General features: G+C 65.4%; 1 protein-coding gene across 5 annotated transcripts in view; it reads left to right on the plus strand.

The window, feature by feature from the left end:
- Positions 1–2,862: 2,862 nt before the first annotated feature.
- MCF2L (MCF.2 cell line derived transforming sequence like) overlaps positions 2,863–13,438 on the plus strand; it is a 129,263-nt gene continuing 118,687 nt past the window's right edge. For 4 of the 5 annotated variants that reach the window (XM_044250142.1, XM_044250144.1, XM_044250147.1 and 1 more), the window contains exons 1-2: positions 2,863–2,902; positions 8,016–8,188. In XM_044250142.1, the coding sequence (XP_044106077.1) occupies positions 8,020–8,188 (169 nt within the window). In that variant the 5' untranslated portion in view covers positions 2,863–2,902; positions 8,016–8,019. Of the gene's footprint in view, positions 2,911–8,015; positions 8,189–13,438 lie in introns of all 5 variants that reach the window. The other variant, XM_044250143.1, reaches the window with a different exon arrangement.

A 13,438-nucleotide genomic window follows, 5' to 3' on the forward strand; every position in this document is an offset into this window, starting at 1 on the left:
GGCTCAGTCGTTAAGCGTCTGCCTTCGGCTCCGGTCATGATCCCCAGGTCCTGGGATCGAGCCCCGCATCGGGCTCCCTGCTCAGCGGGGAGTCTGCTTCCCCTCTCCCACTCCCGCTGCGTGTGCGCTGTCTTGCTGTCAAATAAATAAATAAATAAAATCTTAAAAAAACAAACCTCTGGGGACAGAAGCTGCAGGGGTGAAACCTCTCATCCTGAGGGTTTGAGCCGAAGGTGGACAGGTGTCCCCCCCGGATGCCCGGGCAGCGCCCACACTCACCAAGGCCATGGCGCCGGCCCGGGGCTACCGCTGCTCCTCTGACTCCTCGGCCGCAGGCTCCGTCCTACCCAGAGACCCGTCTGCCCCGGGGAACCCCGGGACCAGCTCGCGGGCCGCAGGCATTCCCTCGGGGCTCAAGCCGCAGCGTGATGCCCTGTCCCTGGGTCTGGATCCGGGCGGGGGTCCCAAGGTCGTGAGGGGGTCTGCTCCAGGCTCCGTCCTGCTGCTGGCGGTGTTGGGGGTAGACCACGGCAGCCCCCGATGCAGACACATCCCCGTGAGTCGCGCCTCGTCACAGGGCGTCTGCCCGTGAGCATGTCTGTGTCCAGATGTCCCTCGTGAAGGACGCCGGTGGGACTGGTGGCCTGTCCTCGTCTGACCTTTGTCGCCCCTGGAGGAACCTGTCTCCAGAGAAGGCCACACTCCAAGGTCCTGGGAGATGCTCCAGATCTTGAGGGGACACAGTCACCCCGTAAGGCCTTGCTCAGGGGGCCCTCCGGGAGATCGTCAGCCCACGGGGCTGGGCGAGCGCAGAGGCTGCGTGTGCCGGGCGCACGTGCAGAGGTGAGGCACTGAGGGCCGCAGATGCTGAGAGGTAGCAGCCCCGCGGGGAAGACACGGCCCAGGTCAAGCCGGCCGCCAGTTGATGCGGGCCGGTGCGAGGAAGGGAGGACGAGCCCTGGGCACGGGGATCTCGGGGGCCGTGCTTCCCCCTCCTGGAAGGCCGCAGAGCCGGCCCCGGGGAGCCACCCCGGGAGTGTCGGCATCGGTGCTTCCCTGTCCCCCAGCGGCCTTGCCCCACAAAACCCTCGAGGCTGTCGGCTGGGGCACATTCCTCACTTCCCCTTAGAAGCCCTCAGGATAGGTTTCCCTTTGTGCCGTCTGTCCCCTCGTTCTCTCAGCTCCCCCAGACGGGGCTCTTGTCTCCCGCTCCCCTGGGAAGGCCCAGGACACCCCTGCACCCCAGGCCCCGGGGTTGGGCAGGTGAAGGGGGCAGGGGAGCTGCCCTGCCCTGTCTGTGTTCACAGCTGCAAGGCCCCCGGGCCTGCGTGGGGCCTGGGACAGCACCGGGCCAGTGACGATGGCCCACGCATCCCCACACCTGCGAGGCTTCCGGCCCCACCGCCCGGCTGAGCACGAACCCTGTGGCTGCTGGGGCTGGGGGCGGGCGGAGCAGCCCCGGCCATGGGCTTCCGGAAGCGGACACGCGAGAAGTGCCCCGCCGTGGGTGGAGCTGACCGGCACGCAAGGGCGCCCACTGAGGGCAACTGAGTTGAGGAGGAGCGAGGGAGGGAGGGTCATCCGCTGTACAAGCATCTAGGCAAGCCCGTGGCCTCCTTGGGGGCCGGAAGAGAGACCCCAAGAGTGCTTCTCTGAAACCCTGGGCAGCCCCCGAAGGACGGCCAGCAGCCCCCGACTTGCCGCAGGCACGTCCCCGCTCTCCCTCCCCGACCCTGGACCCCGCATGGTGAGCGCGGAGACGCGCTGAGGGGACCTCGTTTTTCTGAGGGGCGAGGAGTGCCCCGCGCTGCTTCTCCTTAGCCCCCCGCCAGGAGCAGACGTGTTCACTCTCTGAGGTGTTACTGCTTTTTCTTAATGGAGACATTTTGGGGGGCACCTGGGTGGCTCCGTCAGTGAAGCGTCTGCCTTGGGCTCGGGTCACGATCCGGGGGCCTGGTCCCGCACGGCTCGGCGCTCAGCCTCCGCCCCCTCCCCTACTCATGCGACACGCTCTCTCACGTGCTCTCTCAAATAAAATATTTTTTAAAAATAGGGAAATTTTTGGGAAAACAATCTTTTACTGAACATTTTCTGAACGGCACAGAGATCTTGGGGCTTTGTCATCTGTATTTTCACTGTGCGTTGGGACCAGGCACCGAAGCAGGCCACTTTCACGTTCTGGGATGGCTGGTTTGCTGGTCCCCCGGGGCTGCCGGTCCGAGCCCGTCCTGACGGGGGTCACGGAGATGATGATGCAGGGTCTCACCCCGGTAGCACAGCCCACAGGCGGCCGGGAGCCGGGCACGCCGGTGAGACCACAGCAAGGCTCTGTGGTCACCTGCCCTACCGGCCACTGCCCCTTCTGAGCCAGTCCTGGGGGGCTGGGGGAGCCTGGCGTGGTCAGAGGGCCACAGGGCTGAGGGCCAGCTCCCTGCTCGCTGGCTTTGAGCAGATCCCTTGAGGCGGGCAGGACCCTTGTCTCGGGGTCAGCCGGGAACTGCAGTCTGACAGCAGACAGCCTTGGGGCAGAACTCCGTGTCCAGCCCGTGTCCCCTCCGGGTGCCGGATCTGCACAGGGTCGGCTCTACCCCGGGCGGCGGGACGGGAACCCAGGCCCTTGGCATGACCCCTGGCCACCAGATGGTAGGGAGAGGGGAGGGAGGGCTGGGCTGTCTCCTCCCCCTCTCTCCTCCCTCCCTCCCTCTGCCTCCTGGTCCCGCCCCTGCCCCAGACCTTTACCCCTTTCTCCCTCCCCCTCCTCCCCCTCTGCCCTCCACCACTGTCCCCGCCCCTGCCTTTCCCCGCCTCTCTGGGCACCCTCCTCCCCTGCACCCCTCCCCTCCGGCCCTGAGCAGCGTCAGAAGAGTCACCTGTGCGGGAGGCCGAGGGGAGGACTGTCCAGGTGGGCAGGTGTGCCAGGGTCGGGGGCCGGCGGAAGGGGTGGATGGGGGGCTTGGTTGAGCTTCCGGAGGTGGGAGGGCCTCACCCAGGTCTCGGTGGAGGCACGTCCCTGTGGTCACGGCGTGGAGGGCGTGTGGATCCCTGTGCACATTATGCCCTCCCCGTTGCCACCAGGTCGGCTCACACGCAGCAGGTGTCTCCCTTCTCCCCTGAAGACCCACATCCCAGACCCTTCTGAAGCCCCCCCGCCCCCCACATCCATCAGGACGGGGGCTGGGCCAGGTGACCCCGCAGGCTGGCAGGGGGCAGAGGAAGAGGCCCCCACCAGGGTCTTTACTTCCCGGGGCCCCAGCCCGGCAGCGGGAAAGGGAAAGGCGGGTGGCCCAGGCTAGCGGCCTTGCCTTTGAAAAGGACTACTCGAGAAAGAGTCCCGCAGCTCCAAAAGAAGAGCGGCTTTTCTCATCCAACTTCAAAGGCTGTTCTCCACTTTTTTATAAAGGGGGCCCTGTCCCTGCTGCTCCTCCATCAGCTTCAGCAAGAGGGCGTGTGGGGAGGAGCAGACTTCCCTCCCCAGCTGGCACCGCCTCCTGTTCTTTCTGGGGACAGCCCCGTCCTTCCAGCGGCCCCAGCAGGCTTCCCGCCAGCCCTGGTCCAGGAAGGCCTTAATGCCCGGGGCAGCAGGCAGGATGCGTGGGGGACGCTGTGGGAGGCCCCAGGATGCGCTGCGGCCGCCAGCCTCAGGGGCACCACGAAAATAGAAGTGTGTCCCCAGGGGCTGCCGGCAACCAAGTGTCCGGGCCCCCACGGCGGCAGGCAGAGGACCCCACCTGGCAGGTTGGTGATGGGGAGCGGGCCCCGGGGAGGGAGCCCCTCGCACTGGCCGGTGTTGTATGCTGCAAATCCTGGGCGGACAGCCCGAAGCTGGTTTCTCTGCACTCTGCCCAGCCTCCTGGGCCCCACGTCCTCTGCTCACACCCGGGGGAGGGGACAGTTCTGCCCCGACCTGGGCGGTGCTCTCTCCGGGGTGCTCTTAGGACCCCTTGGCTTTTCAGGACCCCACTCCCCACCTGCGGCTGGCCTGCCCCTCCCACCGATGTCACAGTCTGGGCCTCTGGAGACCTCGGGGTGCCTCTGAGGGTATCGGCGTTGCCTTCTGTGAACTGGCGGTGATGCCCGCCCCCGCTGTCCCCTACTGTTGTACAAAGGAGCGATTAGTGCAGAAAGCTGCTGTCACGCAGGGCCACGGCCCGGGGTTGGGGGCCTGGGCCCCGGAGCCCCGTCCCACCCCTCTGTGCCACGTGGTCCCTGGGGCGCCGCTTCTCAGAGCACGAGAGGCAAGGTTTTCTGACAGAACTTCCAGGACACCGGAAGGAGGCGGTCCTGCAGGGTTACGAGATGGGCCCTGGGGAGCTGGGTGCTGAAAGCACCGGACAGCTGGGGGGACTCAGGCAGCTGGAAAGCCTCTCTGACTCCGGCACAGTCTCCCCCGCACCAGCCGGGGCTCCCCGGTGCTCACCTGCCCGCGCCGGCAGCCTGCAGGTGACCCCCTTTCTCTCTGAGCTCCAGGCTCCCCCCGAGGTCTCAAACCAGAAAAGGGACATTTACCTGGGAGAGCAGCATCTGGGCTGAGGTGAGGTCACGGTCACCATGGAAGGAGAGCCACCACCGCCGGGTTACCGTGCCGTTGGAGCGGAGGGTGCGGAGTGTGCGTGGATCCCCGCGAGCCGGCCCGGGGTGCCCTCGCAGACGTCGGTTGACTTGAAGAGGCTCCCGGGGACGTCGTCACAAGCGTTTGCTTCATTTGTCCTTCCGCATCTGCTCAGGAGAACATGAGCGAAGACGTTAGCTGGGGGCGGGCCCCTCGCGGGGCGGACGCACGCGGGCAGCAGACGTGCTGGGGCAGGAGAAGACGGGGTCGGCCTTCACCAAAGCCCCCCAGAAGTGGCCGTGGGCTGAGCACTGCTCACGGGAAGGCCACGCGGGAGCGGGCGGAGTCCGGCGCTGCGGTTGGTGGTGTGGCCGCTGGAAGAGGCTGGGGTGGCCCCTCTCGCGGGCAGCGCAGGGGCTCATAGACGCTCGTGGGCCCCGGGCTGGCGCGGCCCGTCTGCGGGCGTTGCTCGTTGAGATGGGGACGCAACCCCGCTCGCTCCCGACTCCCTGCCGTGGAACATCCAGAACTTTCAGCTCACAGTGGACGTCCGAGACTGCACGGTCACCAGGAAATGCCGGGACATCTCGGCTCTGAGGCCCAGCGGGGCAGGGGGCAGCGCGACATCCCTCCACCTGTGGCGTCTCCTTCCTAGAACCCCGCGCTTCGCCTTGGGATGAGGGTGTCGTGTGTTTGATGTCAGCGACTTGCGCCTGACCATGCGGTCGGTTGTCCCCAGGGCCAGCTGTCACAATTGGCCGGGGCCCCAGTGGGGACGTGGCAGTGGGTGGAGACTCGGCTGTCCTGTCCTCGGGCAGCGGTCTCGTCAGGGGGAGCGCACGGTGCCCCCGGTGCCCCCCTTCGTGGGACCCTCGCCGGGCCCGGGGACGGCACCGAGTGTGAGCGACGCAGCGCCCGGAGGTGGGTGTGCATGAGCCGCTCTCCCGGGACTCCAAGCTCCTGTGGGGCAGGGTCGCCTGATGCCCTCCGCGCTGGGGCAGCCGCAGCGGGTGCGCAGGGAGGTGGCCCAGCAGGAGGAGGGGCGGGTGACGCCGGTTGGCGTGGATCTCCGCTATGCTCGGCCACGCCCCTGCCACCCGGCCCCCGAGTCCCCCGTGTGCTGCGAGGGGGACACCTGGACTCCAGAGAGGGACAGAACCAGACCTGGTGGCCGTCACCGCTCCTGCTCTAGCCTCCTATCGGGGCCTGTTCAGCGGGAGGCGGAGGAGCCAGGGGCCGGCGACGGTCGGCTGCTCGGCAGTTAGACTAGCCTAGAGAGTCTCATTTATTTATTTATTCATTACTTTTGTTTTTTAAAAAAATGTCTGTGTGTTTATTTTAGAGAGAGAGACTGTGCACGTGCGGGCGGGAAGGGCTGAGACGGAGAGGGCGTCAAGCCAACTTCCGCTGAGCAGGGGAGCCCGATGGAGGACCAACCTCATGACCCTGAGATCGTGACCTGAGCTCAAACCAAGGGTCGGGCGCTTACCCGGCACAGCCCCCCCGGGTGCCTGGAGAGTTTTCCAGTGATGGGCCTGCCATCTGGGTTTGAGCTGTGCCCTTGGGGTGGCATTAGCTGTGGGAAACCACATGGATCGTCCACCATCTGTCCTGTGCCTCTCTGCATGGGAGCTTTGTGGGGGTGACAGGGCCCAGAGCCACTGGAGGACTGTGGTCCTGGGGGCAGGAGTCCACCCCCAGGCCCCCGGCGCCCGCCGTCCTCGGTTGCTTGGGGCTGGCCTGCCAGGAGTGGAGGGTGGCTGGGGCCCTGCTGGCGGAAGTGAGGACGGCCTCACGGGTCCTTCACCCAACAGGGGTGGACGGCGAGATTTTGAGAACAAACTCATTAAAAGCAAACTGGACCATCTTGCTTGGGTCTCAAGATGGGGGACTGAGTGCCTGGTGACGCTTATGATCTCCCACTGCAGGGAGGGCTGAGGCCGGGCTGTGCTGAGCTCTCGGGGCCGGTGCTGGAACAAAGGGGCAGTTGCGCGCTGGGCGTCTTCCTTCCCGTCCGGACGTTGAAGACCATCAGTCTGTTCGTGTTTGAGAGTCTCTGAGCTGAATTTGGAAGAAAGGAGTTTGGTTTTGAGTTAACCAGGGAAATGTGCCCGTTTTTGATGTCAAGGCCAGACTGAGGTGATCGGAAATCCTTAGATTCAGTCTGACTGTGGCCGCTGTCTGTGCCCTTCGTGGAGCGTAGTTTGATTGTCCTGGAGAGGTGGTGGGGGACCGGGTCCCAGGGCTCCTCAGGGGCCAGCCATTCAGCAACCCCCTCGGTTCAGCTCCTCAAGCTGGTGCTGGGCGGAAACATCAAGAGAGCGTCACCGGGACCTGAAGCACGTGCCCGGAGAAGTGCCGCGAAGCGCGTGGATAACAAGCGAGTCGGGACCCGCCGCGGTGGGGTTAGACGGTGGCACAGGTGCATAGCGGGTCGGGCCGGGCAAGCACTGAGCCCAGAGCGTGTTGGCAGGAAGGGGGGTAGGAAACGGGGTCTCTGGCTGGGCAGGGCTGTGGCTCAGGTCGCGCCCGTGTCCCGCCCAGCCTGGGGGCGGCTCCTTCCTCCTGTGAAGACGGGCCTGCTGTCCGGCCAGGCGGTCAGGGAGAGCCTTGAGGGGGGTGGGCTGGGCCTGAGCTGGGGCTTCGTGGGGGGGGGGGGAGGCGGGGGAGGGGGCTCAGCCCTGGGGCGGCCTCCTCCCCGCAAGGGCGTGGCTTGAGACTGGGACACACAGAAGCACCACAGCAGAAACGTGATCCTGTTTGGGGAGCTGCACGTAAGGCTTGTCCAAGTCAGAGCATTTTCACCTTTATTCGTGAAAACAGGGCCCACCGGCCCCAAGTCCACGGGGGGACGTCGCAAGCACGGAACTGCAGGGTTGGGAGCTGCCGGCCGGGGGGCCGTGCGCCTCATGGGTGACTTTGGTGCTTTCTGTCTCAAGTATCCTTACCTGCTATCTCTTTAAATCCGGTTCCCAAAAACCCGACTTGAGTTTCTTTGGCTGGATTTTCGCAGGAGGGACCGTACCTTAGTGTTTGCTCTGGAACTCGGGGCGGCATTCCTGTTCAGAGCGTTTCACGTGCTCTTGAGTAACCTGAATGAGCCGTCTGCGGTCGCTCTGAAAGTCTGCCAGTTTGGTGAATTAGACTGTGACCTTGAAACCAGGGAATGGGGAATTTTATATCCTTGAAACAAGAGCCTAAATGTCAAGGGGAAAATCTAGGCCTTTGTGTTCCTTCAGCAGAAGTAAATAATATTTTTGTTTATGCAACCTTTCTTCTGGGTCAATATCATAAAAGAACATTGCGAACGCGGACGCGACAGAAGTTCGCTGGAGGAGAAGGAAGTGCCTTGTGCGCGGACGCGCTCCCTTTCTGAGCGAGCCCTGCAGAGGCTGCGTCCGGTTGTTCGGGCCTCGGGAGGCGGCCGCGCTCCTTTCCCTCTGACAGTCTGGGTGTTGCCCTGCAGGCGCATGTGGGACTGCTGGAGATCTGTCCTGCGCACGGGAACTGGACGCGGCCGCCGTTCGTCCCAGAGACAGCGCGATGAGGCCGAGGAGGAGGAAGGTGACCCTCAGGTCGACGTGCCGGACGTCCTCAGGCTGGTGGGAGACCCGCCGGCAGGGTCACGCTCACGCGCAGGTAGGAGCGCTGGAAGCCTTAGTCGGACTTGGAAGCTCGGGACCCCGCGGGTGGCTCTTCTGGTCCTTGTAGGCGCTGCGCGTGTTCTGGGCCTGGGAGGACAGTGTCGCGCGTGCTGTCCACATGGTGCCCGCGTGGCTCCACACGGCGTCCCTCTGGCGTCCCCACAGCATTCTCACGGAGTCCCCGCGGCATCTGTGGCTTGTCGTGGCGTCCCGTGGCGTCCGGCTGCAGCCGCAGCTGCGACCCGCCGCGCCCGCTGAGGAGCTCCCAGGATGCTGCTCGCCCGGTCCCGGAAGCTCTTCTGACGCGCGGTCGGCGCCAGAGCGACGTCCTTCCGGGCTGGGGCTGCGCGGGGCGGCTGCGCGGAGCCCTCGGCTGGCGCGGCTTCGGTTCTCGGAACCGCGGGAGTGCCGCCGAGCTCGGGGGGACGCAGCTGTCACGGCTCAGCAGGTCGCGGCCGGCCTGCACGACCGAGCGAGCCTGCCCCACGCTGGCTGAGAGCCCCACGCTGACCCCGGCGTGGCTGCACGCGTTCCCCGAGACCCCACCAGCGTCTGTTCACTCTCGTAGGTTAGAAACTTGACGTTTGTCACTTTCCCTGTCGGTCACTGTTGGCTGCCCTCTCCCCGCGAAGGGGCGCGTCCCGACTCACTGATCCGTGCGGTCCCGGCTCTCTGGTGCTTCCGCGCTGGGAGCGGAGCAGTGGGACCGCCGCTTCCGGGGAAGGCAAGGGCAGGAGAGGGCTGGGGACAGGGCTGGGGACGGCGCTGCCCATCACCCAGGGCGTCTGCACGGGGAGGGCACTTGGAAAGGCAGCGTGCGTCCTGCTTCGGTGAGAGCACGCTTCCGTGGAGCGGACCGCGGGGGCCACTGAGCTTTGCGGCTGGAAGGTCACCTAGTCTCTCTGCGCTCCGCTGGGCCACTGTGTCTGAGGCTCTGGAGTGGGACACCGGGGCTGGACGCTGGGGCTGGACTCTGGTTGTCGCTCTGTGGCCAGGAGTGTGGGCTAGTGGGAAGGCTCTCCGTGGCCTGGTGACAACAGCACCATGCTGGAAGCAGCAGTAGAGCCCAAGGTGTCACATCCCTGGGTGACGGAGTCAGAGCTGTGCGGGGCCAGCCTCTGTTCTCACCGGCATCACGGTTGATTCTGCCTCTGTCCCCCAAGCTGCAGACCTCCCCAGCCACTAGGTCCTGCTCTGTGGATGAGGCCCACTGGGGCCCCACTGCCCGTCCCCGGCAGACAGGAGGGTAGCCTGCTTCCAGGCCCTCCCTCTCTTCCTTGACCCTGTGGAGAAAGGAGGGAGCTGGTGGCTAAGGGATGGGGGCAGGTGTGGGGCAGACTCTGATTAGCTCGTTTTCCAGTGCTCATAGTGGGTCTGTAGCCCTCTGTCCCGTCTCGGCTGTCCTGTGTGCCCACCGGCAGCTGAGAACCTACCCTGAGCACCACAGCTGCGTGGGGAGGGCCTCCCTCCATGGGGCGCTCTGCTGATGGCCTCCCCGGGACACCTGCTGCTCGTGGCCTGGCCTGGGGCCCGTGAGCACGGGCTGTGAGATGGCCCCATGGACAATCGCCTCTCCTCTTGGTGGTGGGGAAGGTATCTCAGGTCAGTGCCAGGGTCTCCTTCCTGGGCTCAAGTCTCAGCTGGAGTCTGAAATGCACCCCGGCTTGTGTCCCCTGCCCCCCTTCCCTGTGGCCACAGCTGTCCTGGGAGCAGTCGTGGGAGATGCTTCTGCTGGGCACCGTTCTGTGGCCCACACCGCCCCTGGTGCTGGCGAGGAGCCTCCGCTTGTCCTTGCGTTCCAGCCTAGCTGCCTCTGCGGACGACCCCTGGTCTGTGACCCCGCCTGGGCTGGCCTTTGTCATGGGTCCGGGGCGCCGGGCCAGCAGGGCCAGATGGGGGCATCGACGTAGCCGAGGGGCTGTGACGCCTGAGCCCCGCACCTCGTCCGGTTCTGGGTGAGCAGCTGAGGTAGGCAGCAACACTCCTGAGCACACAGGACACCGCAGAAGTGGGGCGGGGGGACTGCGGTGGGAGCCGGCGCCTCACGGAACGGCAGGGGGTGGGGGGGACCAAGCCGCCTGTCCCAGGTACCGCGCGTTCCGGAGGGCCGACACCTTGGGTGGTTACAGACCCGCAGACGCAGGCCCACAGGGGCACACGTGCGTCTCAGCGAGCAGAGCTCCCGAGCTCGGCCAGCTCTGCGCTCCCTGCCCCGCCGCTGTGTGTCGTGGCCGCCCTGTGCCCGCGCCGGCCTCACCCCAGCCCCGGCCTCTGTCTCTGCAGCGGCCGCCGAGCGCCAGCAGGCAGGGACACGCGTGGCGTGGCCAGCTGCCGGCTTTGGAGGCCCTCTGCCGTCCGAGAGCTCATGTGGGAGAGCGCGGGTGGCAGTGCCCGGTCCCCGCGGAGACGCCACGTCTGGGAGGCCCGTTCGCTGCCGCGGAGGGGCCTCCCTGGCTTTGGACACTGCGGGCCCGTGTTTGCTCTTCCAACAGTGTGTCTGCTCCGACGGGTTAGCCAAGTCTTCACGACACCCAGGGACCTCTGAGCACGGTCCTCCGACAGGTCCTGGGCAAAGTTTTGAGGCTAAAAGACAATCAATGCGGTTCCTGATGTGCAGGTAACCCTAACCCTAACCCATGAGGCTGGGTTGTGAAGCTGACGTTGTGTCATCAAAACCTTCTGGATATCAGTGCTTTCCCGTGGCGGGACCTAACCCTGCATGCATGGAGGACGTGAGACGGGGCGGTGGGTGTGGGCGTCCCCGCGGCAGGCCTGGGCGTCTCTGTGACAGGCGTGGGCATCCTCCTGGCAGATGTGGTGTCCCCGTGGCAGGCGGCGGCCCAGCTGCAAAAAGGGCTGCACCAGCCCGATGTGACCCTCACAGCTTTGCATGGAAAATGAGCTCAAGCCGAAAATGCACTTTGGGGAGAGTGAAAGTGACCCCAGGAAGCCGATGCTGGGAAGGAAGCTGCCGTGGGTCGATCCCACAATGTCCAGCGTGGCGCGTGGCCACAGCTCCGTGGAGAGCAGGGGAGCGGCCCTGAGTGAATGCAGGTTGAGCGTTGCACAGTCATACATATGTGCGGTTTGTCTCCCAAAGCCTGTGCTGTTTTTTTGGGGGGGGGTCGCTGCCCTTCCCAGCGTGGCCCCTCCGTCGGGGGCCACGTGGTGTGTGGAGTGAGCGGCCCTGGAAGAGGCTGGGGGCTGCGTCCCTTGGGGGTTCTGCGTCCCAGGTGTGACGTTCCCAGGAGAAAATGGGGTGTTTGTGGAAACAGAACGTGGCTGTTGCTCGAAACCAAACGGCTCTTGCAGATCCCCTCCCAGTCCGTGGGCCTTTGCCGTGAGCACACTGAGGAAGCCGGCAGGAGTGCCACGTCTGCAGACGGCGTGTGCGCGGCCAGGGGCCCACACGTCGGGGACAGCTGCGTCGTCGCTACGGGAAGCTTGCCCGGGGCCCTCAGGCAGCCCCCAGGGGCTGGGCGAGAGCAGCCCCTGGCGGCCAGCAGCGCCTGGGAACCTCGTGGCTCTCTGCTCCCCCAGGCCCTCCCAGACGGGCTCTCCGGAGGGGCACTGACTTGGTGCCCGTTACGACCGGCGCGACAGGTCACAGGACCTGGAGGAAGGCCTCTGAGGGTCCGGAGAAGCCCCTCACGGGTCAGAGAGACCCGGGCGGCCGCTCATCTCCAAGGCCCCCACCCACACCCCTCCCCGCCGCAGCCCGCCGGCAGCGGGACCGATTTTGTGTTTTCTGTGTAGTTTTGAGCTTTACGACGTGTGCGCTGCCATTAGGGTGATCCCAGGGCCACATGCCCTGACGGTCGTATTTGCGCCCACGAGTGTTTGGGGAAGTGGAATGATGGTGTCCAGAGCCTGGGGCTGCCGTCCTGTTGTTCCTGTGATGCTGTCGCCTGCGCGGCCGAACCTCAGCGCGCCACTGACCTGTGTCGTCCCAGAAGCCAGAGCCGGACCCGGCTCCCGGGGGCGCTTCCTAAAGACGGCCTGAGAGGGCCGCCCTCCAGCACGGCCGTGACGTGGCCTGTCCGTCGTCTGGGATGCCAGCGGCCGTCGGGAGCCGTGCTTGGGTTTGTCGACTAACTCTGGACAGTTGCAGGGTCCTCCTCCCCCGGAGAACCCCCTGCTTCCCGGCCCGAACCCGCCTACTGGACAGAAGCATCCTCGTTGCCGGGAGGCACGGTTCGTGGGACAGGAGGCCCACGGGCCGATTCTCCGCAGCGCATTCGCAGGTTTCTAGGACAGTGAGTTTGCCGTTAGCATTTTCCCAAGGGTTTTTAAAATACCACTTTAAATTCTTACAAAATGTAAATGAATATGTTTAAAAGATCTCATTGGCTTTGCTCGAGGAATCCGGGACAGGACAGCATCCGGCCCAGTAGGTGGAAAGGGGCTCCGAGCAGGGCACAAGGTGAGAGGCTCCTTCCGCTCAGGAGGGGAGGGCGAGGAACTCGCTCTGGAAGGAAATCGGGTGGTGATCGCGGGGTCACTGCTCAGGGGTCACCCAACTGACTGGCGCTGGTCGCCCCGTTTCTGGGGACTCAAAGCTGTAATTAAGTCTCAGTTTGGTGATGGGGCCTTAGTGTCCATGTCCGTGTTCGTCCCGCTGTCTTATATTTAACAGAAGTGAAAGTCTGGTGATACGTTTTAATCCAGCCCAGCTGTCTGTGTGCGTCAGACCGTCCTGCCTGGGGCCTTGGGAGTCTCTTGGTGTCGGCCTTCGGGTCCCCCGGGCCTTCTGCCTCATCCTGCGCAAGTGCCCGGTGGGTGGACGGGCCTGGGACGTACACGCATTTCAGCCTCTGACGTACGCTCCCGTGCATGTCAGTTGGTGCCACCGAGTTCCCCTTGGCACACGAGCTAACACGCGGCCTGCTCGCGGGAACCCAGGCAGGTCTCAGCGACCCAGAGGGAGGGACACGCACAGGACCTGCCGTGGGTCCTCAAGGAGAGGAGGGGCTAGGATGCGCAGAGCGGTCAGAGCCGAGGGCCAGCAGGAGGACGGGCTCGCCCGTGTGGCGGCGCCCAGCATGCACGTGGGTCACAGCCCGTCTGCGGCTTGCGGGGACGGCAGCTCTGCTCCGGGCCGGTGGTTCCCAGGGACAGCAGTGCACGGCTCCCCCTGTATTTCCTGCACGCGGGCCTGGTGGTGTGAACGGCAGCAGCCGCCCTGCCGGGGACTCGGGGTCGCAGCGACCGCGGGAAGCTGGGCTTGAGATGTTCCGCCGTCTGG

Source organism: Neovison vison, chromosome 5 (genome assembly GCF_020171115.1).
Source record: "Neovison vison isolate M4711 chromosome 5, ASM_NN_V1, whole genome shotgun sequence".
Classification (NCBI taxonomy): Eukaryota; Metazoa; Chordata; class Mammalia; order Carnivora; family Mustelidae; genus Neogale; species Neogale vison.